We start from the raw sequence: 26,113 nt of genomic DNA, 5'->3' as shown, positions 1-26,113 counted from the left end.
TAAGAACTGTTAAGAAAGGGACTTATTTAGGGATTAAAATCCGAGTATCTATGAAGGAGCTGGTGGAAGTCAATTGGCTGGGTATAATGACTAGAATTAAAGAATCTTTAGAAAGATGGGGGCGTCTTCAGCTTACGTTGGTGAGCAGAGGTAACATCTTAAAAATGAATATTCTTCCCAGGGTTTTATATCTTTTTAGATCTGTCCCTTTAGAGGTGCCCCGGGCGCAACTTCAGCAACTGCAATCTTTGTGTGCTAAATTTCTCTGGGCTCCGGGTAAACCTAGAAGAGCCATACGGTTCATGACTCTCCCAAGAGAAAAGGATGGTTGGTCGATACCCGATTTTACATTTTATTATTATGCTTGCTTTTTGTCAAAAGTGCAGATATTACTGACCAGAGAAGTGGTCAGTAACAGAGCAGAAGCTCCGTCAATTTTTCAAATGCTTCTTGGGGCGGAGGTTAAAAACTGTTTAAAGAAGTTGGTGATAGCTACTACAAGAGTACACGCTTTAAAGTTATTGATGCCATCTTTAAGGTGTGGAAAGTTATTCGGAAAACATTCTCTTTGGAGGGGATAACATATTACATACCTACAAATGCCTCAATGTTTCTTCCACCGATTTTTCGGCATTATGTAGCTAGAAGTTGGAGAAGTAAGGGTATTCTCAAATTGTTGATTTTTATGAGGCCGGGGGGGTGGGGGGGTTAGTGTTCTCTCCTTTCTTGGATTTTGCCAGCCAATATAATTTACCCAGGATGCAGTTTTTTAAGTTAATTCAAATTCAGGATTTTATGGGTAGAAAAAACTTAGCGCCAGCACCGCACACATTTTGTGAAACTATTAGGCGCCAGGAGAAAATAGGGGTTCTATATAAAATCCTTTTATCCTCTAGGGCAGATGATTTGGAGAAACATAATGTTAAATAGGCTAATGTTTTGGGAGAACATGAACCATCCTTAGAGAAAGCTTTTATAATGTCTGGGGAAAACCTTCTATCTGCAAATCTAAAGGCCCAACTTTTAAAAACTGTTCTTAATTTATATTCTACGCCCGCAAAGTTGTTGAAATGGGGGGGGGGGGAGGATGGTAAATGTTTTCGTTGTGGGAGTGATAATGCTGATAGTTGACATGTTTTTTTACTTTTGTAGCAAGCTGTTCTATATTACTGATATTGAAAAGTTTTTGTCCGAGATTACTGGGATGCCAATTAAAATTACTGCAGCTATGATGTTATTAGGAATTGGTCAGGATCTAGAGCTTGGGAAACCTATGTTTAAACATCGTTCTCTACTGTTTGTGGCTATGGCTGTTGCTCGTCTTTGTATTGCTGCCTCGTGGCTTCAGCCTCAGGCCCCCGATTTTGAAAGGTGGCGAGCCAGAATGAATAAGATATATAATTTAGAATTTAGTCTGTACTCAGCAAAAGGATCAAGGAAGCGAAAGACTGGTATTTATATCTGGGGGGCTTTTCATGAGCATCTGAACGTCTGAAGCATGATGTAATATTTTGATACTGTGGATTAATAAAAAGAAAAAGCAAATTATGTGGGTTACTGATGCACAGTAATCAGTAAGCTGCATAAGCCACCAACCCACGGAGCATCTTGCACACGGAGCCTTACCCAGTAAGACAGCGCTTGTGTCAGGAGACCGAGCAGGCGACCAGAGACCTTCATTTACGCCGAGTTCCCGCCACCAGTCGCGCCGCCGCCTTGGGACTACGTTTCCCATCGGGCTCAGCGGCGGCGCGTTCCCCGACGCTGCAGAAGCGACGGGAGGGGCTCTAGAAAGGCAACAGCCCTCGGTGGAGCGGGTGGGAGACGCTGCATAAGCCACCAACCCACGGAGCATCTTGCACACGGAGCCTTACCCAGTAAGACAGCGCTTGTGTCAGGAGACCGAGCAGGCGACCAGAGACCTTCATTTACGCCGAGTTCCCGCCACCAGTCGCGCCGCCGCCTTGGGACTACGTTTCCCATCGGGCTCAGCGGCGGCGCGTTCCCCGACGCTGCAGAAGCGACGGGAGGGGCTCTAGAAAGGCAACAGCCCTCGGTGGAGCGGGTGGGAGACGCTGCATAAGCCACCAACCCACGGAGCATCTTGCACACGGAGCCTTACCCAGTAAGACAGCGCTTGTGTCAGGAGACCGAGCAGGCGACCAGAGACCTTCATTTACGCCGAGTTCCCGCCACCAGTCGCGCCGCCGCCTTGGGACTACGTTTCCCATCGGGCTCAGCGGCGGCGCGTTCCCCGACGCTGCAGAAGCGACGGGAGGGGCTCTAGAAAGGCAACAGCCCTCGGTGGAGCGGGTGGGAGACGCTGCATAAGCCACCAACCCACGGAGCATCTTGCACACGGAGCCTTACCCAGTAAGACAGCGCTTGTGTCAGGAGACCGAGCAGGCGACCAGAGACCTTCATTTACGCCGAGTTCCCGCCACCAGTCGCGCCGCCGCCTTGGGACTACGTTTCCCATCGGGCTCAGCGGCGGCGCGTTCCCCGACGCTGCAGAAGCGACGGGAGGGGCTCTAGAAAGGCAACAGCCCTCAGCGTCGCGGGACGCGAGCGGGACGCGAGCGGGACGCCCGGGGCTAAGCCCGGGCAAAGGGCGGGCCCTCTGAGGCCCTCCGAGGCGCGACAAGGCCAGGCCAGGCCACCCCCCTGAAGACGACCACGCGGACTTGAGGTACGGCTGCTTGGTCCCTTTATGTGGGAGTAAATACGGTCATTAACGCAGGTGTTAGTCAGTTTCCCTTAGTTGGCCATCTTATACACCATTATTTACCAAGACCGCGAGTCCCTCGACCACAGTTCTGCCGACAGTGTGGGTTCACGACCCTACAAACATAAAATCTAAACATGGTCAAAAGACTGGCTCCTCAATCGGCAGAGGTCGTGAACACTCTTGACTCATATTTAGTTCAAGTGGTAACCAGCATTAACAGTAAGAGAAGACAATCTCTGGGCCTAAGTCAATCACCAGTGCTGCCTGCAGATAGCCCGTCTACAAGTACAGTTATGTCCGATTCTCTGATAGGTAACACACAGTCAATTGCCGCAGATTCTGGACCTAACTCTATGATTAATCAAATCGAAGCCATTGAAAATTTGACTTCTGCTAAGGACAGTGCTGATCTGATAGACCTAGCTGACGATGCCTCCACCGAGACAAGTATTCAGACAGACGTCATAGACGAGGCCCCTCAGCTCCAGTCCCCCCCCAATCGTGCCGTTAGAGCATGCAGGAAAACAGCAGCTAAGAGAGGGGGGAAACAACAGGGGAGGAATAAGCCAGCCACTCCTCCTTCCAGAAGGAGGGGTAACCCCACAGACCATGAGGTAGATTTTGAGTCCAGGCGCATATCTGATGATGATCTCTTTAACAGGATCCAGGAAATGATAGATATCAAGATCAAAACTATTATAAAGCCCTTGATCGGGAAAGTGGACAAACTGACTGCCGAAGTTAAGAAATTGGGAGGGGTCCACGGTAATTTGGCTAAGGAATTAGAGAATCTTTCAACCCTTGTCACAGACTTAATATCCACGGATGAGGATGTTCCCTCTACGGATAGAAGCACGCAGCCCATTCAATCAGACCTGCCACACCCACCCCCATCCTTAACATCAATAGCCCCGAATCAGAGTGCGGCAACCGGGGGACCTCATGTTACCACCACCGACGCAACAGTGGTATTCAACCAAGAGGCCAGCCCGGTCCAGTTTCTAGCGGAAGCGTTACCGCTAGTTCTGGTACTGGCCAATGTCCCAGTTTTGTCACAAGACAAAACAGAGTCCAACCAGGATCTCAAGGACAAAGCCCTACATTGGCTTTCTAACAACATCTACATGGCGCAAGAAGGGTTGGACAAATTGGCAGGTGTCATAGTTTCGACCAGGAGGGTATCTTGGATTGGCAATAAGCCAAAAAAGTTTCAGGGAGACTGCGTCATCATAAATTTTTCCAACGCAGATGTTCTTCCCGAAATCCTGATTAATCTCTTCCCGCCTCAACGGCGTAATGGATCCATAGTTCCGTTAACACTCAGATTTTTTAACAACGAGACCCAATCCTCTACCTTAGCCAATGCTAACAGGCCAGCTAAGCATAGGAGCAATAGTAGCTGGGGAGGGGTAAAGGGCCCTGGATTCACTAGTGATCGGTTTCCGCCTGTACCGCAGCAAATGCCAGGAAGAATCATTTACCCATATGAGCGGTTCATCCCCCCGGCTCACCCACATGGGTTTGGACCTAACGGGTGGTTGAACGGCGAACCGGGTTACGAATTTAGTGCACGGGGCATCAGGTCAACACGATGGCAGAGAATGGAGCCGGCCATGGCCCACCCATTCACCCCACATCATCAGTGGAATCAAGCTCATGCCGCTCAGATCCACCCAGCCACCCCTTCTGCTTGGGGCTTCACCACAGGTAACAGGTTTGGCCCTTTATCGGACCTTAACACCTGTGATTGACTTGCATCAAGATCTAACCCAGTCAATTTTGGACTATTCAATTCAAACTCACACAAAGAGGGTCAAAACATCAATGATCCCCAAAGCTTCTATAGGTCTAACGCAGTCATAGATTCATATATACCTATCACCCGTGGTCAGCAGATACTTTCTTTCGGGACAGACGCTGCTCCTGACATGGGCACTATCAGCGGGACGAGTCAGGTTCTTTGTCACGTGAACTCTACTGGTGCCACTTTAGCGCAAGTTTTCGAGGAAGGCGACTCTGAGAGTGGCAGCGAACCCACGACTACCAGGGAGTCATGTAGGATTGTAAGCTGGAATGTGGCAGGCCTAAGCACCAAACGCCAGGACCCAGTATGGCGCAGCTTTATTTCTAAGTACCACATCATTGCGCTGCAAGAAACATGGGATACTGCCAGCAATTTCTGGTGGGACGGATACACTAGTTTTGCAATTCCTGCAGTCCCCAGTAATATGGGTAGAGCCAAAGGCGGCCTGGTGCTCTTATTCTCCGTGGATCTAAAAGGAAGTTACAGACAGATCAGGTCCGAATCTGATAACATATTGATCGTTGAAAGGACTATCAATAAAACTAGTAGGACCTTATACGTCAATTTCTATAATTCAAGCAACAGTGCTTATAATGGTCGAAATATCGCTAACTTAGATAGCATTTTAAATTCAGTCCTACAGAATATCTCCTTTGTATTTGAGTTAGTTTTACTAGGTGATTTTAACATTCATTTATGTAATTTAACCTGTAAGGGAAGAGCAGTATGTGATGATGAGGACGCTGCCTTGGATGCGCCCCACTTCGAACATACCACAGAGGGACAGGAGCTTGAAGACCTACTGGCTAATCATAACCTTTATGAGCCCAATTTCGGTGCTAGAACGCCAACTTTCAACGGCAGTCAGAATGGTTCTGTGATAGACTATATTTTCGTTTCTCTTGGTATCCTATCCCTTATCACAGCATATAGGACGGTGGAAACCCACTTCAGTGACCACAACCCAGTACTTCTCGAAGTGGTGTGGGGCAGTAAAATGGGTACAGCACCATCTTTCGTAAACTCAGCCTCCTCTTTGAGGCCTACAGATCAAGATAGAAGATTAAAATGGGCAAAGGTAATCCCGGAAGACTTTTACAAAAAATGTTTCCCCAAAATCAAAATGCAGACCGAGCTGTGTCAGAACTCCGACACCCAAGGGAGCCTACTGGTCTCTGCCTACGAGGAAATTTGCGCACAGGTCTCGAAAGATCTTATAGCTAAACCTCTTTCGGGAACTCAAGTTCATAAGCGTTGGTTCGACGCTGCATGTTCGAAGGCCCATAGAGATCTGTTGGCGGCTCTTAAAATTGTTCCAAGACCAAAAGAGGAAATTGCGAGGCTGAGAAAAATCTACAAGTCAGCAGTAAAGAGCCGTAAAGACGCCATTAAGCGCGAAACATGGGAGGAACTCCTCTCAGCTTCGGTGCTTAAGGACAGCAGAAGATTCTGGGCAATCATCAAGCATCCTCTTTTTATGGAAGATGATAATTTACCGATGGACTGTGTGATCACTGAAGAAAAATGGCTATCCTTTTTTAAAAATGTGTATGGGGACAATGCAGACGTTGAGGACAATAATAGACATTTACCTTCTTATGGGATGGTTAACCCTATTGTTATCAATCCTCAAGAAGTAGAAAAGGCACTTATGGAAACAACCAAACATAAGGCCCCGGGCCCGGACGGAGTCCCGGCCGACTTTTTTATGTTCTCTCCTAAAATGTGGTCGAGAGTGCTATCTAACGTGTTTAATGCAGTAAACTCCAGCACAGCACCCGCCTCATGGGCTAACTCTATTATCGTTCCCATTTATAAAAATAAAGGCCAGAGGGATGACCCAGCCTTTTATAGGCCCATATCTCTGTTGGACTCTACTGTAAAAATTCTGGGGAAAGTTCTTCTAGTAAGATTGAGGGAGAACGTTGAGGGTTGTGGCGGGCTGTGCGACCTACAATATGGCTTTAGAGAGAGTAAAGGCACGATTGAGCAATGCATTAATTTGTATTTACTCATCTCTAAGTATACAATGGCTAAGGAGGGCTCAGTTTTTCTGGCCTTTATGGATCTTTCGTCGGCTTTCGACCTCGTCAACAGGTCCAAACTATGGTCAATCTTGTTAGACATGGGAATTGACGAAGCCCTAGTCATGTACATGGCCTCGTTACACCAGGAGCTTTTCGCAGCTGTTAGAGTGTCCAACAATGGTAGGTGTACTTCCTCATTTAAATCCCTCAAAGGAGTACGCCAAGGCTGCATCCTGGCCCCTACGCTTTTCACCATTTATATTAACGGTCTTGGGACACATTTGAGGGGCAGGGGCACGGACGTACCGCGCGCAGGAGACACCCATATTCCGGCACTCCTGTACGCGGACGACGCCGTGTTGATAGCCCGTACGGGTGTTGGCCTGCAGATTCTTCTTGACGCCTTTGGCTCCTTCATGGAAAATCTGGACCTAAAGGTCAACGCATCTAAATCCCATACCATGGTCATGGGTATAGAGGGCGCAAAGAGAAGACACAAATCATTTTTTTGCAGTGGGACCGCTGTGTCCGAGGTAACCACATTTCCATATTTGGGAGTGCTGTTTGATCAAAAATGCACTTGGGGCCCACAGATCAACGCAAAGAGGTTGGCAGTAACTAGATCTTCCTCCGCACTCATGGGCTTTGCCGGCAAATTGGGCGCCAGACCCATGGAAGCGTTGCTGAAGATATACAAAAGTAAGCCTGTTGCCATCGCATCTTATGGATCTTCTCTGTGGGGTTATGTAAATCTCGACCTCATTCAGAGAGCAGAAAACAGATTCATAAGATCCCTTCTTTCTGTTCCCCAATCAACCCCTACCTACTCCATTCATAAGGAGGTTGGTCTGCCATATTTATCGGACTTATTGAGCGTTGCACCCCTGATTTTGTGGCTGAAAATATGGCTAAATGCTGATTTACCTCTGAACCATAAAATTCTGAGGGATGTCCTATCACTGGACAATCAGAGTAAAATTCCTTGGTTGGCCTATCTAAGCAAATCATTTTCAGATCTGGGTCGCCCAGAACTTTTTCGTTCTCCTGAGAAAATCACGACTCGCGACATAGTTCAAACTAAAAAAGCCTTTTTAGAAAGGAAGGAAGCAAGCCGTGAGGCAGTCGAGCTTCAGAAGCCGGCAGTTAGGGCTCACTTCCTATTGTTGAGCGACTCTCAATTGGCCCCATACCTTCGCTTCGTAACTATCCCTTATCACAGGCTTTTATTAACCAAACTAAGGTTTAACCTTATTCATTTTCACCTAGGTTCCTTTAAGGGTTGGCAGAAGCCAGAACTAGCCGCCCCTTGCAGCTGCGACCATTTCTCTGTGCAGGACACCATGCACTTCATTATGTTCTGTAGTTTATTCCACGAGCAGAGAAAAAAACATTTACTTCCATTGCTCAAAAATGCTGGGTTCACACAGGTGAGACCCGCCCTGCTCTATCTACAGCTAATGACTAATCCATGTATTGCTTTTGGTCTTGCAAATTTTTTAGTCGCGGCAGCTAGGGTGAAAGTTGCTGGCCAATCTTCTCCCTAAAAGTTTATCAAATGTATGAAATTGCAGTATAGGCATGGTTTTATATATATACATATCTTTTAACTAAGTGTAAATAGTATTTAAAATGTGTATTGAGTATAAGCCTTTTTAATGTCATGACCGTAATGTATACTTTTTAACGTGCTGTTTTAATGTTTTCTTTCTTTGTATGACTTTAATAAGTCGAATAAAGATATTCTGACTGACTGACTGACTGACTGACTGACTGACTGACTGACTGACTGACTGACTGATGCACATTTTGTAAAGGTATTACTTTATTATGTTGTCACCTTTACACTTGTTAATCACTGTCTTGGTTACACCTCATTAATACCAAGTTAATATCCAAATATAGTAGTAAGCAACCAAAAGGTGACTAACCTGCTTTTGCAAAGGGACTTCCACTGCAACTTGTCACTGCTTTTAGTAACTTTTGAACCATTTGAGCTAGAAGCACATTTTTTTTAGGTCTCGTGGCGTAACAGCGCGTTAGCACTGTGACCGCCAGGAGATCTTTTGTTACTGGGTCTGCTTCCTAGGAGACAGCATCTGGCCGCGCGCATTGCCTCTTCAAGGAGGCGATCGGAGCGGGCCACGCGCTCGCTAACGCGCTCAGCTGCTGTCTCCTGGGAAGCTCCAAACACGCATGCGCATACACGCAGACACACACACACACACGAGCGCCCATGCACGCACACACCCACACATACAGAGAACCCACCCCCGCCGTCGCATACACACACGCGCGCGCACACACACACACACCCACAAGTGCACCGAGCCCATCTCCCCCCGTCTCCCATCCCCCCCGGCCCACTTACCGCCACTCCGGACTTCAGCCGCCACCGCGGGGCTCTCCCTCGGGCATGGGAGCCCCGCGTCACCACTGCTCCTCTCCTGGCCAGGCACTCCGTGGGCGCGAGCTTCCAGCAGGAAACGGAAGTCCCGCCCCACAGTAGTTTTCCTCACGCGCACCACACGACCAGCTGGGGAGTACAGGAGCAGGTTCGCTGAGATGAAGTGCTGGCTGGGCGGCCAATATCTGCCTGGCAGTTACGTACTTGCAAACCTTTTGTGATCAGAAAGAGGTAGGCTTTGTTTTTAAAGTTTCACAACCACTAATTAGCATAATCATTGCCTCGCATCAAATGACATTTCATAACACTTGGCCCAATTATGGCAATATAGGAAATCACATCACATTGTAAGGGATCAATATCAGAGAAAATGGCCATGTCCTTCACAACCATGTGGCATCATGACAGTGCGTCATGACGTAAATGTGTATTGTGTGCTTTGTATACTTTGGCCAAGTCTAATCTCGTCACTGACTGCCTACTGTACAGGAAGTCCTCCACCTTTTCCATATTGACGTTTTTTGTCCTGTACGCCCCCTGCCTCTAGCAGAAGAACCAGACTTCCTTTATGTTAAATCTGCTTGTGTACTGGAAGCTATCTCACGCCAGGCAAATGCTCTGTTGGTACAGCTGCCTGCACATCACGCTGCACCTCTGCACAGTGTGAAAGCTCCAATATTTCCCATCTGAACTGGTGTTGGTGTAAACTATGACTGCTAATGCATTCAATTAATCTCAATAGAGATATGAGCGATGCAAAAAACGTTATTAACTGTGGCATGATAGGAGCGGATTTAGGACAGCACCAGAGTTCAGAGCAATATTTGCCTCCATTGAATCCATCCATTCAACTTGATTCTCTGCATGGAAAGTGAAGGCTATAACCAGAAATGATTACTTATATGTAGACCTGGTTCTGCATCATTGGAATTTTCATGGAAGTCCTAAATGTTAGAATAAGTCCCCACTGGATGTGCGGACCCCGGAACACTGGATCTAGAAATATTTGTCCATAGGATTGTGGATATAGGGTACTAATGTTAATACATCCATATGACAAACAGCATCATTCAGAAGCCTATCAAAGACAAGGATTTTCTGAAATGTAGCTTGTTAATACTCTACTGTCTCTTCATCTTGCCTTCTCACTTTGCGACAGTTGTTTTTCCCTTTCTTGTCCTTCGTAAATATCAGTTGCGGCCACCGGCGCAAATTAAGCACTAGTTCCGTTCGCATATCGTTAGCAGTTATACAGATGAGGCCGACTCTGCCGGTTCCTGCACAATTGCCCTTCTAAGGCCACTCATCTTTGGCGCGCCTTCAATCGCTGCCTCGGCTTTCCTGTCATGCCTGGTGACTCCTCGACAGCTGTGGCCTGTGGTTGCTGCGCGAGCTGAGGAGATCCCCGAGAGTCAGTGGTGAGAAGTTTCCAGCACTCCCGTGGTTTATTTTTGTTATGCGGTTATTTACACGCAGTTTCTTGGATGCACGAGAAGATGCGCTTGGTGCAGGCAGCTCGTGCTGAAGTATATATTTTGTTAGAAGTACATGTGCCCAGTGAGAGACCCCTTTCACCAACGGCAGGTTAAAATGCGTGAAAAGCTTCTCTTTGTTGTGAATGGGGGGGTCGGGCCACTTAGAACCGTGTTGTAGGCACACCGTGTTTGTTTACAGTCGTAGAGCTTTATTTGAAACCTACGGGAGATGTAGTTTTGAACTTGCTTTCAGTGAACCATTTCGACTGTAACACAATTCGTGATGATGGTTTGTCGCTGAAGCCTCGGATGGAAGGAATACGGGTCTAATATGCTGCCAGGGAGGGCTGTGTGACGTGCTTTCGGTATCCGCGGCCGGCCTGCGTGAAATGTAGGCGGTGTGAAGATGCAATGGGATGAGAGTTGGAATGTGCGGGAAAATTTATATTTTGAAGAGGCAGTTGGCGCGAACCAAGAGGGGAACTCAGACGTGGCCTTCGGCCTCTCTTCCTTGAATGTTATTACTCTACAATATTGTTGTTCCTGTACTTTACCGTCCTTTGGAATAAACCTTCGTCAAGATAGCTCCGTGATCAGGCATCGTATTCATCCTTTCCAAAGGCTGATTGAAGGCAATCATATGCATCCTTAACTAATTGTATTGCAAAATTTAGGATGCGCTATACGTCTGCTTCATGCAGTTTACGCTTGAGCTGTGGGCCTTAGGGAAAGTTGCGCACTATTGTTGTTGCATAGTTGGACAGCGTATGATTGGCTGGCAGCTGTGCTATAGGACTCTGGTAAGGCGTTGCAGTTGCTGTGCTGATAAATGTCTGATGTTGGAAGGCACGCGCTCCATTTTTTGTGAGCCCCTGAGTGAGGTGCATCATCAGAGCTGTGTGAATAATAACAGCTGTGAGCCCATGCCTGAGATGCATCATCAGAGCTTTGTGAATAATAACTGCGTCAGCCCCGTGCGTGAGGTGCATCATTAGAGCTGTGTGAATAATAACAGCTGTGAGCCCATGCCAAAGGTGCATCATTAGAGCTGAGTGAATAACAGCTGTGAGCCCGTGCATGAGGTGCATCATCAGAGCTTTGTGAATAATAACTGCGTCAGCCCCGTAGTGAGGTGCATAATAACTGCGTCAGCCCCGTGGTGAGGTGCATCATTAGAGCTGCGTGAATAATAACAGCTGTGAGCCCGTGCATCATCAGAGATTTGTGAATAAGAACTGCGTCAGCCCCGTGCGTGAGGTGCATCATTAGAGCTGCGTGAATAATAACAGCTGTGAGCCCGTGCATCATCAGAGATTTGTGAATAAGAACTGCGTCAGCCCCGTGCGTGAGGTGCATCATTAGAGCTGCTGAATAATAACAGCTGTGAGCAACAGCACTCTTGCACACACTCAAACTGCTCACCAATTCAAAGTATGCTAAAAATGTTATGCAACGCATTGTCATACACAATGCCAATAACTCAAACTTTAATGCTGCGAGACCTATTGCATTGCAAATGCTTGTTGTTACAATCTGTAGATGATGGATTATGTGGCAAATTCATAACTATGCAGAAAACACTGCGGCCGTGCAATCTCATAATTCCAGTAGCCCAATTTATTGTGAATTAAACTTTCCATCTTTTTCCTGATGTAACTAAATCCACAGGGCGGTCGTGTGCGCGCCCCATGAGCTCTTCAGTACTACGCGTGACAGTGGGATCGGCAATGTGTGTTGCACCCGTTGTGAATTCCACAGCTAGCTCGGCTCTAGATTAACACAAGCTAAACATATAAGGTCCCAAAGGCGAGACCCGTTGGCTATGCCAATGCTTGTTTCTTTTTGTGTTGGCACTGGACCAAGGTATGGACCTTTTTTTCCAGTGATCTCCCTTGTGTACTAGTGCTCCTGGTTGATTTGTGCCCCCACGTCCTGCCATCCATGTTGCTTCGTCCTCTGCGTTACTTACCTCCCCTTCCCACTGTCCGTGTTGTTACGTGCCACTTACTGTCCGTGTTGGTACTTTCCACCTGCTGACTGTGTTGTTGCTTGCCTCCTCCGTTTTTCTTGTTGTTGCTTGTCTCCTCCAGCTGCCTGTGATCCTGCTCTTCCACTCATCCCATTTTGTTGATTGCCCCCACCTGCTGGCTGTGCTTTTGGTTTACCCACCCATGTTCATGTGTTGCTCTCCCGCCACACCCCACCTTTGCTACTAAAACATATACCCATGTGCAGAGGTCTCCATCACTGTGGCGGGGCTCTCTCCACAGAAAAGATGATGATGATAATGGCTGTTGGCTTATGAATTGCAGTTAGTAGTGCAGGCGTAGTTACTGTAGTGCTACTTAACATATTACAAAATACAGTTTGGCAATTGGACTCCTTCATTTTTTCCTCCAACTAAAATTATACTCCAGAGAATTATGGAAGAAATAGAGCTTTACTTTGTGGTAAAATATTGTGAACTGTTTCAGTGTGTCACCAGCAGAGACATAATGCAGCTAAGCTTCATTTCAGAAGAAAGGCCATTTATAACATTTTCTAATGCGCAATTTTATCTTTCCATGGATGTAATTAACTATCCTTGTCAGTCAAATCTTATGATGTTTCAATATTGTAAGTTGTGCTTGACGTTGCTGTGCAGCATGAAGCTGAGCGTTCATGGAGCAAAGAACACCTGAAGGTTTGCACACTTTGGCTCAGGGTAACGGAAGCTCTGCATAGTGACCAGTTTAGTATTTGCTGTTTATGGATCACAAAGCAGTGAACGAACACCTACTGATTTTGGGTGTAGTTCCTTAATATGACATGGGCTCACAAGTATGCAAGTCTAAGTAAACTGCTCAGAACCTTAATTTCTATAGCTGAAGTGAGAGGAATATTTTAGAAAGTAGAGAGACCACTATGCATAAGGGAGGGAGAAGAGCAAAAAAGTTAGAGATCGTGGGAGGGTAAGGTGGAAAGGGATAAACGAGTGAAAACATTTAGCTATATAGACGTAGTAGTGCTGAGGGACGTGGAGTTTATGGACCTGCAGTTATTTTGTGTTGGTTAGACTGTCATTTTCCCATAATATACACCCTGCCGCCCCCCAACCCCCAATAAAATATTCTCATGCTCCAAAAGGATCGATTTTAAAAAGAAAAAAAACTTGACTCAAATGCTGATTTCTCTGAGTCAGTAGATTTCTTTTATGAATGATAGATGCAAGAGAGAGACTGTCACCAGAGAGCAATACATTTAAGCTCTTTTCAGGTCAAAACCTACCAAACAGCTCAGCTGACTGGTTACAAAGACATATTGGGGACATACTGAAATCGTCCCTAGGAAATCCATTCTGTCCAATTGTTACCATTGGCTTTGTGTATTGTAACAAACGTTTGCTTGCTTTCTATTTGCTGGCTTGTTTGTTTTAGGCTGTCTGGCATGTCTTTGTTCCTTCTTTGGAGCTTAGCCTGTTTACCACCTCCTGACTGGCTCCTTGAATTCGTCCAAGAGCGCTCGCTTTCTGGGTCCGCTTTTTAGGTTTTGCCTGCATAGCGCTTGCAAAATCTATTGTGTGTATATATAGATTTTCAAAGGTGCATAGAACCCACCTGTTATGCATTACTTACTTCTACTTTACCATTGGCTCGCTCTCACATCACTTTACTTACCATTGGCTGCCTCCCACATGGGTTTCCTTTCCTTGCTTCCTATTGGTCAGCCCTCCTCCTTGCGGTTTCCTCCTGGGCTTGGAGTATTTGTCCATGCCATGGAGCCTGGACCAAGTACTGCTTCTTGTGGCCAGTGTCTTCCACTGACAAGCAGTCTGTCCACCCAAACATGCTGTCTTTGCTTCTCCTGGTTCCCTTCTTTAACCCCTATGTTTAATGAATTTACCAACATTACAACCTATAAACATTGTTCATCAGTTTAAAAAGCAACAGGCTAGAACACCCACTCCCTCGAAACGAAGAAACATGGGTTGTGTGCGTGAAAATCTCAATAGCCGAAGGTCTGTGTATGTTTTATACTTCCCGAGACAGCACTTTAGCAGCGTATACAAAACACACGTGGTCGCAGTGTGAATGTAATGTCACTCAGCAAAGAAATATGTGGCAGGTTCACGTCATTACTACCAGTGGATTAACATCACACTAATTGACCCAGAGGCTTATCCCCAAACCCTGCGATGCCAGGGAATGAGGAGGGTTAAAACCACTTAACCATCAGCACGCTTCCGGGTCTTCATTCTCTGTTATAGTTTACTTCCGAAAAAATTGGTTTCAGGTTATTTATTAGATATAAAGCATTTAGAAGATGACAAATATTTTCCTGTGGTACAATTTTTATGAACTGAACACATTCTGCAAAAACAGGTCTCGCTATCATTGGTGCAGTATGTAGAGCGGGATCAGGTCACAGGGGTGGGAGAGGCACTCAGCACCATGTTTTTCACACATCGGTGCAGAGGATGCCATTTATCTTCGAAGAATAAGGGCTAAAAGTAAAGTAAATAATAGCTCTATGACCTGTTCAATGCTGGCACCAGATTTATTTCCCCCTTTTTAGGAAGTCCGAGAATTAATGTTTCTTAGTGGGACTATTAGTCCCGCCTCAGTTTTTCCCTCTCTCCCATTGGCTGGCTTCCTAAACGGAGGCCAGCCATTGGAGGAGAGAGGTGTCCCTCCGAATAGGCTCCGTCTTTTTCGAATTTGGGGGCGTAAGTTTTGCTGTTCTTTAGACCGTGACGACGCCCGTCACTCAGGACAGCAAAACACTCCCCCCAAATCCAAATAATTTCAGAAGCTGTCCACCGCTGAGTCTTCAAGTGAAGAGAGCCTCCTCCTCCTCGAGTCGCCCGCGAGCCTCCTGCGAGCCTGAAGGCAGCACCGCAGTGAAGGTGAGCCGTTTTCCTGCCTTGCCCGGCCGTTGCAAACAGCGCTAGAGTCCGCGACCTCGCAGAGCGCTCCTCGTGCTCCCCCCCCCCCCCCCTTGTCGGCGCCACACTCCAGCCGCCTTGCGCTGCTTTCCTCCCTCCTAATCCTCTGGCTGGGCTCTGATTAGCGCCATTCAGGTCCGCGCCGTGCGAGCTACGAGGCCCGCACAGCACAGTGTCTGGGGAGGCAGCTGCGAGTCACGGGGATCAGCCAGGCAGGCACTCCCTGCCTGGGCGGTAAAGACGACTGAGCAACAACAATACGTGCATGGCTGGAAACAAATGACGTGTTATTCTCGAGCCAGCTTTGGGTTGGACTGATATCGCAGTTAAGGCTTCCCATCATGGAAAGAAGATGTGGGGACAGCTGGGAGATGAACAGGCTGCAACAAGCGGCGCAGGCACCACGGCACGCAGACCCCCATCGCGCGCCAAGCTGCTGGGGTGGGACTGCAGCCAGTCACTTCTTGAAACACGTCAGACTTCACTGGACGGCGTTTCCAATGTGGGAATAGTGTAACGAGTTAAAATCTAGCCAATATTTGTGACCTACCCAAGATAATACATTCCCGTTGACTGGCGTTACAGGAAGACCTATACGTGAAACAGTACAAAACACCAAGGTAAGAGAGCTATCAATCACACGGACTAAAATAGGACTTTCTCTCCTAAACAGGGAGCGTTGGCATGCGTGTGTCCACAAGTTTTATTTGAGCTAGTAAATTCCAGAGCTTTTCTTTAAGAATAAAAGTCATTCTTGAAAATAAAAAAGCATATAACTTTAAAAACAAATTATGTAAATTAAACGGTGTCTGTATGTAGTCCTTCCTTGCCTGGCAACAATGCGACTGAGAGCCGGGCAGCTCTTTGTTCAGAGAGGGCTTTTTCAACATGCACAGTAACATCTCTTTCGTGGCTTTCCTGCCAAAAAGTGAATTCCCAGAGGGAAGCCTGGCAAAAAAAGCATCGGCCAATCCTTCTCAGGTTATTGTCTGGAGGCCCCTCCCACGCGCCCCTATTTCCATAAAAAATCAGGACAAAACTCTTGTTTGCCCAGACCACGCTCAGATCGGTCCCTCTTGCTGGGCGCTCGGAGGTTGCACCCGCGGTGACTGCTGAGACGCAGAGAAAGCTGCCAGAAATTCGACTAAGCTAGTACCGGCAGTGGGTACAAAGAGACTGTGGAGGCTTGCAGAGGTATACGGTGCTAGGGGAGACACAGTGGCTCTGAGAAGGGCTATTGAAGGCAGAGGTCAGGGGAGCTAAGAAAAGCTAAGATTTATGAGAAAAGGGCCTGGGTAGGCAAGGAGAAACTCCTGGGAGAGGCAGGGATAGGCTAGGACAACCCGAGAGGTGGGTTAAGAGCCAGAGAAGTTAAGACAAAGATTAAAGAGCACTAGTTAGAGGAGCCGAGGGAGGCTAGCAGAGGGAGCGGAAAGCCAGGCGAATTGAGCTAGGCAAGGCAGAGGTAGGGGAGCTCTCCCACCCTCACCATAAGAACTCGTCCAGCACCTCACTCGCGCAGGCGAGCCCAAGGCACCCCCAGCAGTCTTTCTCCCCGCAGCCTGCGGTCCCACTGCTGAAACATGACCTGGGGTTACCTCGCCCTCTGCCTGCTCTTCACTGCAGCGCATTGTATGGACACGGTCACCGGGCTCTTCCCCTTAAGACAGCCCGAGTTCTCGTACAAGAGGAGCAACTGCAAGCCCATCCCGGCCAGCCTGCTGCTGTGCCACGACATAGAGTACCTCAACATGCGCCTGCCCAACCTGCTGGGGCACGAGACGCTGAAGGAGGTGCTGCAGCAGGCCTCCTCCTGGATCCCGCTGGTGCAGAAGCAGTGCCACCCAGACACCAAGAAGTTCCTGTGCTCGCTCTTCGCGCGCGTCTGCATCGACGAGACCATCCAGCCGTGCCGCTCGCTCTGCGAGCAGGTGAAGGACAGCTGCGCGCCGGTCATGTCCGCCTTGGGCTTCCCCTGGCCCGAGATGCTGGAGTGCACCACTTTCGGGAGGACAACGACCTCTGCATCCCGCTGGCTGCCACCGACCTGGACCTGCCGCCCACCCGGGAAGGTAAGCGCCCCTGACGCGGCGTGTGCTCTGCGGCGTATAGGCATGCGTGCAGGGGACTGCATATGCTTGAGAGGACAGGCATTTCTTAATTTCTGTCCCCTCGAAGTGCACATTGTACTGGGGTAGATCATCTCTCCTGGGCGCTCCTAAATGTTCACAAGTATGCGCTTTACCACTGCATGCAAGCTAGCAGCACATTAAAAGCAACATTCTCTGAATTACTGCATACCTACAGGTGCCCGGAAATATAAGGGTTGTCACAACATACTGGTTTGTCTGAAAAGCACGTCTTGCATTTGAAATGCAAAAAGTACACGAAAACCCACATCCATAGTAGAAGAGCCACGCTGACTTTGCCTGTCTAGATTTTTCTTGGGTGTTTCTGGATTTAAAGACCCAGAGAGAAAACATAAGGTCACAGAAATCAAGTGCTATATGCAAGAACTGTGGATTTTGAAATGCAGAATCCAAACACTTTGAGGGAACAGCATGCTCTGCTTATTTTGGCACCTCCCCCAACAACAACCACTACTTTTGTACGTAATTTGCCCAATAACACAATGCTCCCTCCAACTCTCACGCACACCGTTTCCCTCAATGAGGCTTTCCGCCGTAGTTAGGTGAATGACTATGTGTGGGTGGCTCTGTGTGTGTGGCTCTGTGTGGGTGTAAATGCAATAGGTCATGCATATTTTAAGGTCTGCTGTGTTCGTTCGGAGCACTTGGCACTTGTTTGCCGGTGCGTAGATGTCACTGCATTATGTCTGCAGCGCATGCTAATACGTCCAAGCAGCTATTTATTCCTGTTCGGTACATCACACAATTGTTTTGTTGGCGTTGACTAGATACACATTCAAACTACGCCCATGTAGTGCTGCTGTCAAGCCTACAACAGGTCGTTCCTCTTTCCCTGATCAGTCCTTAGCAAATCTAGTCTCCACCCTCAGTAGCTTCTGTGTGTTTGGGGTGAGGGGCTGTTAGCCGTGTGTGTGTTTTGGCTGAGGGAGGGGACAAACATCCTGGGATCGTTTACATTGCGACCGACATCCGTATACTAATTTGTCAATGATTTCTACTGTCACTGGAGAACAGACACCAGCACTGATAGCTTTCAGATGCAGTCTATGTATATGCACAAGTGCCATGTGCACTTCAGTATATATACATACATACATACAGTGACTTCCATTTTCACTTGGGCGCGCGCGCACAAACTCCATCCCTCTTAATCAGACACGTTATACGCCCGAGCTCATAGCCAATACAGATCCGTTTTTCAAGATTCACCATTCGCAGACCATGTCACACAAACCCTCTTTATCAAGCAAAGAATACACAAGCGGACATTGTATTGAGTATTTACTTCTAGTGTTCTCCTTTGATCGATCTATATGAAATTTTGAAATGAAGAAACCAAACTGGACATGTCAAACAAAAGCAGAATTCCACGTAGAGTTATCAAAAGGCACCCAAGGTATATTTACAAAGCCATTTCCCGTCGAAAATGCATCTTAATGTTTAATGTTAAATAAAAAGTCACTATCATAGACTCTGTAGCAACAATTATACATATGCATGTTTACATACGGGTATGTAGAATATTTGACAACTTCACTCTCTTTCTAAATTACTAATTCACTCTATCTCACAACCTCACTCTCAAATACACTAAGTCACTTACACTCTCTTTCACTACCTCACTATCTCACTACATCACTGTTTCTATCTTAATACCTCACAACATCACTAACACTCACTACTTCACTCTCTCTTTCAATACATCAATCTTTCTCTATCTCACTACCTCACAACATCACTCTCCATCACTACCTCACTCTATCTACCTCACTCTCTCACTACATCACTCACTCTCTATTTCAATACCTCTCTATCTCGCTACCTCACTCTCTCTGCTAATGCAATATGTCTAATGCAATATGTAACACATATGCAAACACTTAGGCTATTGACAATAGAAATGACGATAACATTTACTTGGGGATAAAAAAAAAGCAATGCCAATAGTTCTACCTATAATATTGCTGAGACCACTGCATTGTAAATGCTTGTTGCATTTGTCACCTCGAGTGGCATAGGTATGCTCAGACGTGAGTCCCATGCTCTCCACATCACTGGATTCAAGCAAGCCGGGCTGAAGACGGCTGGAATGCCAGAAACCGGTTCTCTGAAGCTTGTTTCCGGTCCAGGGAAGGCATGGCCTGACAGTAAGGGCTGCACTGTTCCCATGAGGCACAGGGTCCGACTGATTTGCATATGGCCATGTCTGAACTGGTGTGGTGTGGAGTGCAAAAAAACGATGGATTTAGGCCCAGATCTCTGTACTGGGGTGAATGTATGACATTATTCTGCATTCTGTCCCTCAACTGTGGTTTTTGTATTTGTCACCCCGAGTGGGATGGGTATGCTCAGACGTGAGTCCCATGCTCTCCACACCACTGGATTCAAGCAAGCCGGGCTGAAGACGGCTGGAATGCCAGAACCGGTCCTCGGAAGCTTGTTTCTGGTCCAGGGAAGGCATGGCTTGGCAGTTCGGGCTGCACTGTTCCCATGAGTCACATGGTCTGACTGATTTGCATATGGCCATGTCTGAACTGAGGTGGTGTGGAGTGCAAAAAAACGATGGATTTAGGCCCAGATCTCTGTACTGGGGTGAATGTATGACATTGTTCTGCATTCTGTCCATCAACTGTGGTTTTTGCACCAGGTCGGCACAAATCCTTTTTGGTCTTGGTGAACCAATTGCAGGATTAGTGGTGCCAACTGAGCTGCCAGGATGCCCGCTAAGATCTTACAGTCCCTGTTCAGAATCGCCAAGGGGCGGTATGCCCCCATGGAAGTGGGGTTCCAACCCGGTTTGGTAAGCGTGATCAACGTAGCCTCCATCATTGAGGGTAGCGGGGCTGAAATCTCCAGCGCCTCTGTATATACTTTAAGCAGGTGTGGGCTCAGAGGGTCCACGTACATCTTATAAAATTCATGGGGGAGACCGTCAGGGCCAGGAACCTTACCCGAAGGTAGAGCCCTCATCATACCTCTGACCTCCTCCAACATGATCGGGCCATCTAGCTCCATCCGGCCTTCTGGCGACAGGACAGAAAAAGTGAGCCCAACTAAGTACTCCTGCATTGCTCCCTCCAGGGTCTGTCGAATAGACTCATAGAGCCGCTTAAAGTGTGCAGTCAGCTCTTCATGTATTTCCAACTGGATATGCATAAGTCTCCCATCCGAAGATCGGAGAGACGTAATCGGCCCAACCGACTGCTCCAGCCTGATAAGCCAGGCGAGAAGAGGCACAAGCAATCCGCCCTGGCATGTACTGACACGGAGTCTGTTGCAAAATAAAGGCAGCACTGCCGATCAAGCAGCCCACATGTTTCTTGCGCGTCTCTTCCAAGGAAGCCAATTCCACAGCATCGACTACCGCCCTAGACTCCAATGGCAACAGACATCTCTCTATGTCTTATGTCTAACAACTCCGATGTCACCTGCTGCCGCAACCCAGTCCTAAGCACTTCCCTCTCCGGGTGACCTTCATGGTCACCCATTCCATTGACGAAGAGGAGGTAAAGCATGTATTGATTGCTAAGTACTCTCCAATAGCGTTTCCTACTGCCTCCCGGAAGACAGTCCTCCAGCATCGCCGGTTGCAGCCTCCATGTAGGGATACCAAGGATCCCACCCTCCCAGGCCAGCACAAAAGAGTGAGGATTGTGTTCTGAATCCGTGTACCCTCAGTATTCTTGACCCCAAGACATATGAAAGGGGGAGGGAGATGCAAAGAATCTATCCAGATGGACGTGTGGTACAAAAAAATGAATACACCCTCTCTCCCGGGTGTTGTTTCCAAACATCAACCAGTCCCCAACCCTGTGCCCAGCTATTCAGCACCGCGTAATTAGTTGTGGCGGCCGTGCCCCGAAGAGTAGGAAAAGACCAGTCAGTCCCTACATCTAAAACACTGTTAAAGTCTCCGCCCAGTAACCACGGGATCTCACACCATCTCCCCAGAGGAGCGGACAGCTGATTATAAAAATGCCCCTGCTCCACTTTCGTGCATACACATTTCCCACCAATGTATGGTGTCCATCCAGTCTACCTTTTACAAGCACATACCCCACTTCTCTATCAATATGGACCTCATCCATGGTGAAAGGTGTCCTAGGGCGTACCCAGATGAGGGCTCCGCTAGCAAACTGGGAGTAGTCTGTTATGTAAATTTTACCCCTCCACCTGCACTGCAACCTGGCAACTTCTGCTGCGTTTAAGTGGGTCTCCTGCAAAAGTGCTACGTGTACATTGTCGTTTGAGCTAGGAGTACAATGCTTACCTGCGGGGAGGCATGCGAAGACCTCAGACATTCCATGTAAGAATCATGTGACCCATGTCAGAGCTGAGAGAAAGAGACAGCAGAGGATAGCACCTTCCCCACCCGAATCTCGATAAATAACAGCCGGGCATCCGCCACATCCATTCCATTACCCACCCTGTAGAAACCAAACGGTAAAAGAAGAAACCTTATAAGGGCAACCCCTGAAACAGTGGGGTGTCGTCCAAACACAGAATACAGCAGCACAGTCATCTGCCCTACTGGCCCCGAAGAGATGGGGAAAACGGGTGAATGTGTAACCATGCAAGGTGGACCATTGTGAATCCCCCTCCATAATCATTTAATAACACAGCACCATATCTTATAATTGTAAAACAACACCCCCAGGGCGCAGAGGTAACCTCAACAAGCCTACCGGGCTCCATCTGAAGCTGTATCCAAACAAGTAACACTGTTAGTACGAATATCTACAGTAATTCAATGAACATTGCCCTTGAATATATATGCATGTCCAATGCGGCCCCTTTTCCTTCCATACCGTCCGCCTTCTGAGGTGTAACATCCGGTATCCTCATGGAAACCTTGTGAGAGAAATCCGCTATAACGGAGCCCTCATCCTCCGATGAGTGAAAGGAAGTGTCCGCTTTGTGCTCTTGGTCGTGCTGTGTCACCATCTGTTCCACAATGCGAACCACCTCTTGCCGTTCTTTGCAAATCTGATCTGGGTCAGGCACTGCCGCTGACCCTAGGAATCTCCTATCAGTCGGTCGTCGCTGAGTTCTCCTAACACCTTCCTCCTCAGGCCATGTCACAGAAGTGCCAGTGGGCCCAGGGCCGGAATACTGACCAGTCGTCTCCTGGCAATCCCAAGCATCCTGAGGCGTGTCGAAGAACCTGGACTTTCCATCAGAGATGACACTAAGCCGAGCCAGGAACAGCAGCGAGTAGGAGAGATTAAGCTGCTGTTTGACCGGCAAGAAGGACCCCCGCTGAAGTTGAACCTTCATTGTATAGTCCGGAAAGAACTTTACCTTATCATTTTCATATTGAATGTCCTCCAGCTTCCTCGTCTCTTGAAAGATGACATCCCGATCCCTGAAGTGTAGTAGTTTGAAAATGAGCAGGCGTGTTCTGGCCCCTGGGGCTGGCTTCCTGCCCAGGATTTGATGTGCCCGCTCTATGGTAAAGAATAAGAAGAATTCCGTGTTTGGTATGATGGTTTTCAGCCAACGCTCTAGGAAGGTGATCGCGACCTGGCCCTCCACACCCTCCGGGAGCCCTATCAACTGGACGTTGTTCCTCTGGGAGCGGCCCTCCACATCCTCCATGTGCTCCTCCAGATACCGGATCCGAGCTTCATGTGCATTCTGTTCCTCTTGAAATTCCGTGGCAGGTTTCAACTCCTACCTCCTGCTCTATGGCAGTGACTCGATCCTTCAAATTTCGGTGGTCAGCATGAAGCTGGGTAAGGACCAGCCCCACTTTGTCCAATTTAGCCTCCATGGATGTGCGCGAGCACTCAATGGCCTGCAGGATATCGTCCCGGTGGTCTTCAGGAGCGGTCTGCCCCAATACCTGCTGCGGCGGCTCAGCGTCCCGGCACCCACAGTCTGCCAGGAGGCCCTCGATCCGGTGCCCCTGGTGCGTCCTATTCTCCTGACCCCGACCAGTCTCGTCTGCTACTACGCCAGAGACTCAAGCCAACCAAGGTGTCAAGGCAGTACTTCTTGCCAGGTATGTGGGACAATTGAAATGTATACTGCATAAAGGTGCGATCCAGTGCTATCCCCACTGTTGCAGTGTTGCCCGTTCGCAGTTCGCCGTCACATCTGGCAGCAACCTACGGGAGGCCACTGCTGTAATACGACCCCTCTGTCACTGTTCAGGACCTTCACTCGTCTCCGATACCCTCCCTAATCCGGTGCAAGAGGGCCCCTAATGTGCTTTTCAGTCCACCGCCAGTACCCCCCCCCCCCCCCCCCCCCCCCGGCCCCTCACCTCCACAATTGCAGTCTGGGGTCTTCTCGCCGAATCCCTCAGTCACTGGGGCACCAGGGCATCACATAGTCTCAATCAGGAGTGTACTGTTCCACAACTAGGGCTCCTATGGATCATAGCATCTTGGCACTTCTTCTACTCTGTCCACTGGCTCCCCCTCACCGGGCCTTCCGCAGTTCCAGGGGCCCCACTGTTCCCAACTCTGTCACAACCAATGCAAGTACCTTCCACTGGAGCCTCGTGGGACGCACACTTCACTGCTTACAGATCCCCTGGGGATCAACTTTCTTGTTTTCCGTTCTATATCCTCATCAAATAGGGGCACCACACATGGAGATAAAATGTTTTGGCATTGTGGCTTAATCATAAGTACTTTCAGGCATTCTTCCAAGTAGGGCGTCCACAACATGTGTCTCCCAGTCACGCTGCAAGGCCAATACCCACTAGGGCCGCATTCTGCCAATCTGATGTGTAATCGGTGCTTCCGCCACGATCCCTGACGTTCTGTCCGTGCTGCAGTCTTCGGAGTCGCCCCCAGACCCGCTGGGTCCTAAATGCTGGGGCGGGCCGTGCCAATCTACAATGCCCTTTGGACGAGGTGCAGCAAAGGGAGACGGCCCGTCCTGTCTCCCGCGTAGGCAGTTTCCCTTCAGAAGGCCGTGCAGGGCTTCCCAAGGGAGCCCCCCGCCCGCTCCACATTAAAACAGAGGTGCACCGCAATTGCCAGCAATCGAGGTCCTTGGGGGGGGCTTGTCTCTACTAGCTCTGCCTCTGCCGGGTCCGCTGGTTCTTCCTCGCCGTGTCTTCCACCAGATTGGACCCAGCCAAATCACAGCCAGCTCACTGCTCCCGGCGCCTCAGGGGTTTATCCACTGGCCACTATCCCACTCCACCGGCCAGTGGGGGCACAACACAGGAAAGATCAAGCATCCAGAGCCTAGTCGTAGGCTCAGCTGCCGATCGGGCGCAGCTGCAGACTCCCGGCCACTCCCCACGCTCCGCTAGATTCAGCTGCAGACTCTCAGCCGTGTCCCTTTTCGTCATCTGTTGGCCCCTCGGGGGCCAACAGTGGCAGAGGCCAACGGGCGCATCACTTGGGCATGAAGTACAATCCCATAGCAAAGGATAACCGTGATGCAGGAGAAATTTACCGGATTACAGGGGTAGACGAAAGAGCACTCTCAAAACGCATCTGCCATGCTGCTTCTGCAGGCCACCCCCCGTGTTTCATCTGTCTCATAATTGCAGTTCACATTTTATTTACAAGGATTAGAGCTTTTCAATGAACATTTGAAAATGCACTATTTGTAAAACCTTTGGCATGCAAAAGTGACAAATGAAGGGTTAGATCTGTTAACACAAATTCCTTGGCAATCAGAGTAGTCCTGTTCAAGGTTGCCAGTAACATGTAGAACTCTTGAAAGGTTATGGGTTTAGAAGTGGTGCCAACATTTACTGAAGATATTAGTAGACTTGGTCTGTTTATTGTGAAGTTTTGTTGTCCTAATACACGATCCTACAAAATTTGCAGGAACCGTATAACTATGCCTCTCCTTGCTGCTCTGCACCCCACAATGCTGCTCTGCGCCTTGCCTCTCTGCGCCCTGGCTCGCCGCTCTTCGCCCAGCCGCGCCACTCTCCGCCACTAACAGTTAGCCATGCAGAACAGCAACACATTAGCAAGGCCAATAGCTCCTGCATAAGCGTGTTGCTCCTGCTTCTGATGTAACAGAGACTTACGTTAATTACTTCATCAGTTAATCTAAGCAAGTGATCGAGATGCATGTAATATTGCAATATCTGTATGGCAATTAATATCTCGTTTTTTTTCCTTACACCATCAGAACTGTGGATCCTGGCTCATGTGCTGAAAAATGTCAAGATCACGATCAAGGTCCAGGTCTAGGTCTAGATCCAGATCCAGGACAAGGTCCCGGTCCCGATCCAGGTCACGACCAAGGTCCCGGTCTCGGTCCAGGTCTCGGTCCAGGTCTCGGTCCAGGTCACGGTCACGAACCCTTTCCCATTCACGATCCAGATCACGATCCAGATCACCAAGGTGGAAACATAGGTAAAAGTGAAATTCTTCGTATGGATAGGTTGAATTGCTGATGTAAAACTTGATAAAGAAAGGCAACCAACTTGATTTGACATTCAGTGACAGAAAATGAAATGCAGACATTAAAGGATTTAAAATTTACTGTAACTAGCATTTGCCAAGCTGGTAGGTCTGGGTTAATGTGTGCAGCATAAGCCCAATCAAGCCAGTAGGAATTGAAGGAGGGTTATAGTTGTAAATTAGGCGCTTGTGCAGTACAAGACCTCGAGTGGGC

General features: G+C 48.3%; 1 protein-coding gene and 1 pseudogene across 6 annotated transcripts in view; both read left to right on the top strand.

Moving 5' to 3' along the window:
• The window catches only part of BCLAF3 (BCLAF1 and THRAP3 family member 3), a 703,357-nt gene that overhangs the window by 2,606 nt on the left and 674,638 nt on the right, over positions 1–26,113 (top strand). For all 6 annotated transcript variants that reach the window (XM_086934591.1, XM_086934592.1, XM_086934594.1 and 3 more), the window contains exon 2: positions 25,625–25,851. In XM_086934591.1, coding sequence (XP_086790717.1) covers positions 25,655–25,851 — 197 coding nt within the window. In that variant the 5' untranslated portion in view covers positions 25,625–25,654. The remainder of the gene's footprint in view (positions 1–25,624; positions 25,852–26,113) is intronic.
• LOC147697918 (secreted frizzled-related protein 2 pseudogene) lies at positions 16,946–17,448 on the top strand (annotated as a pseudogene).

This window comes from Lissotriton vulgaris, chromosome 8 (assembly GCF_964263255.1).
Source record: "Lissotriton vulgaris chromosome 8, aLisVul1.2, whole genome shotgun sequence".
NCBI classification, from domain to species: Eukaryota; Metazoa; Chordata; class Amphibia; order Caudata; family Salamandridae; genus Lissotriton; species Lissotriton vulgaris.
This window is presented reverse-complemented; position numbering and strand designations above follow the sequence as displayed.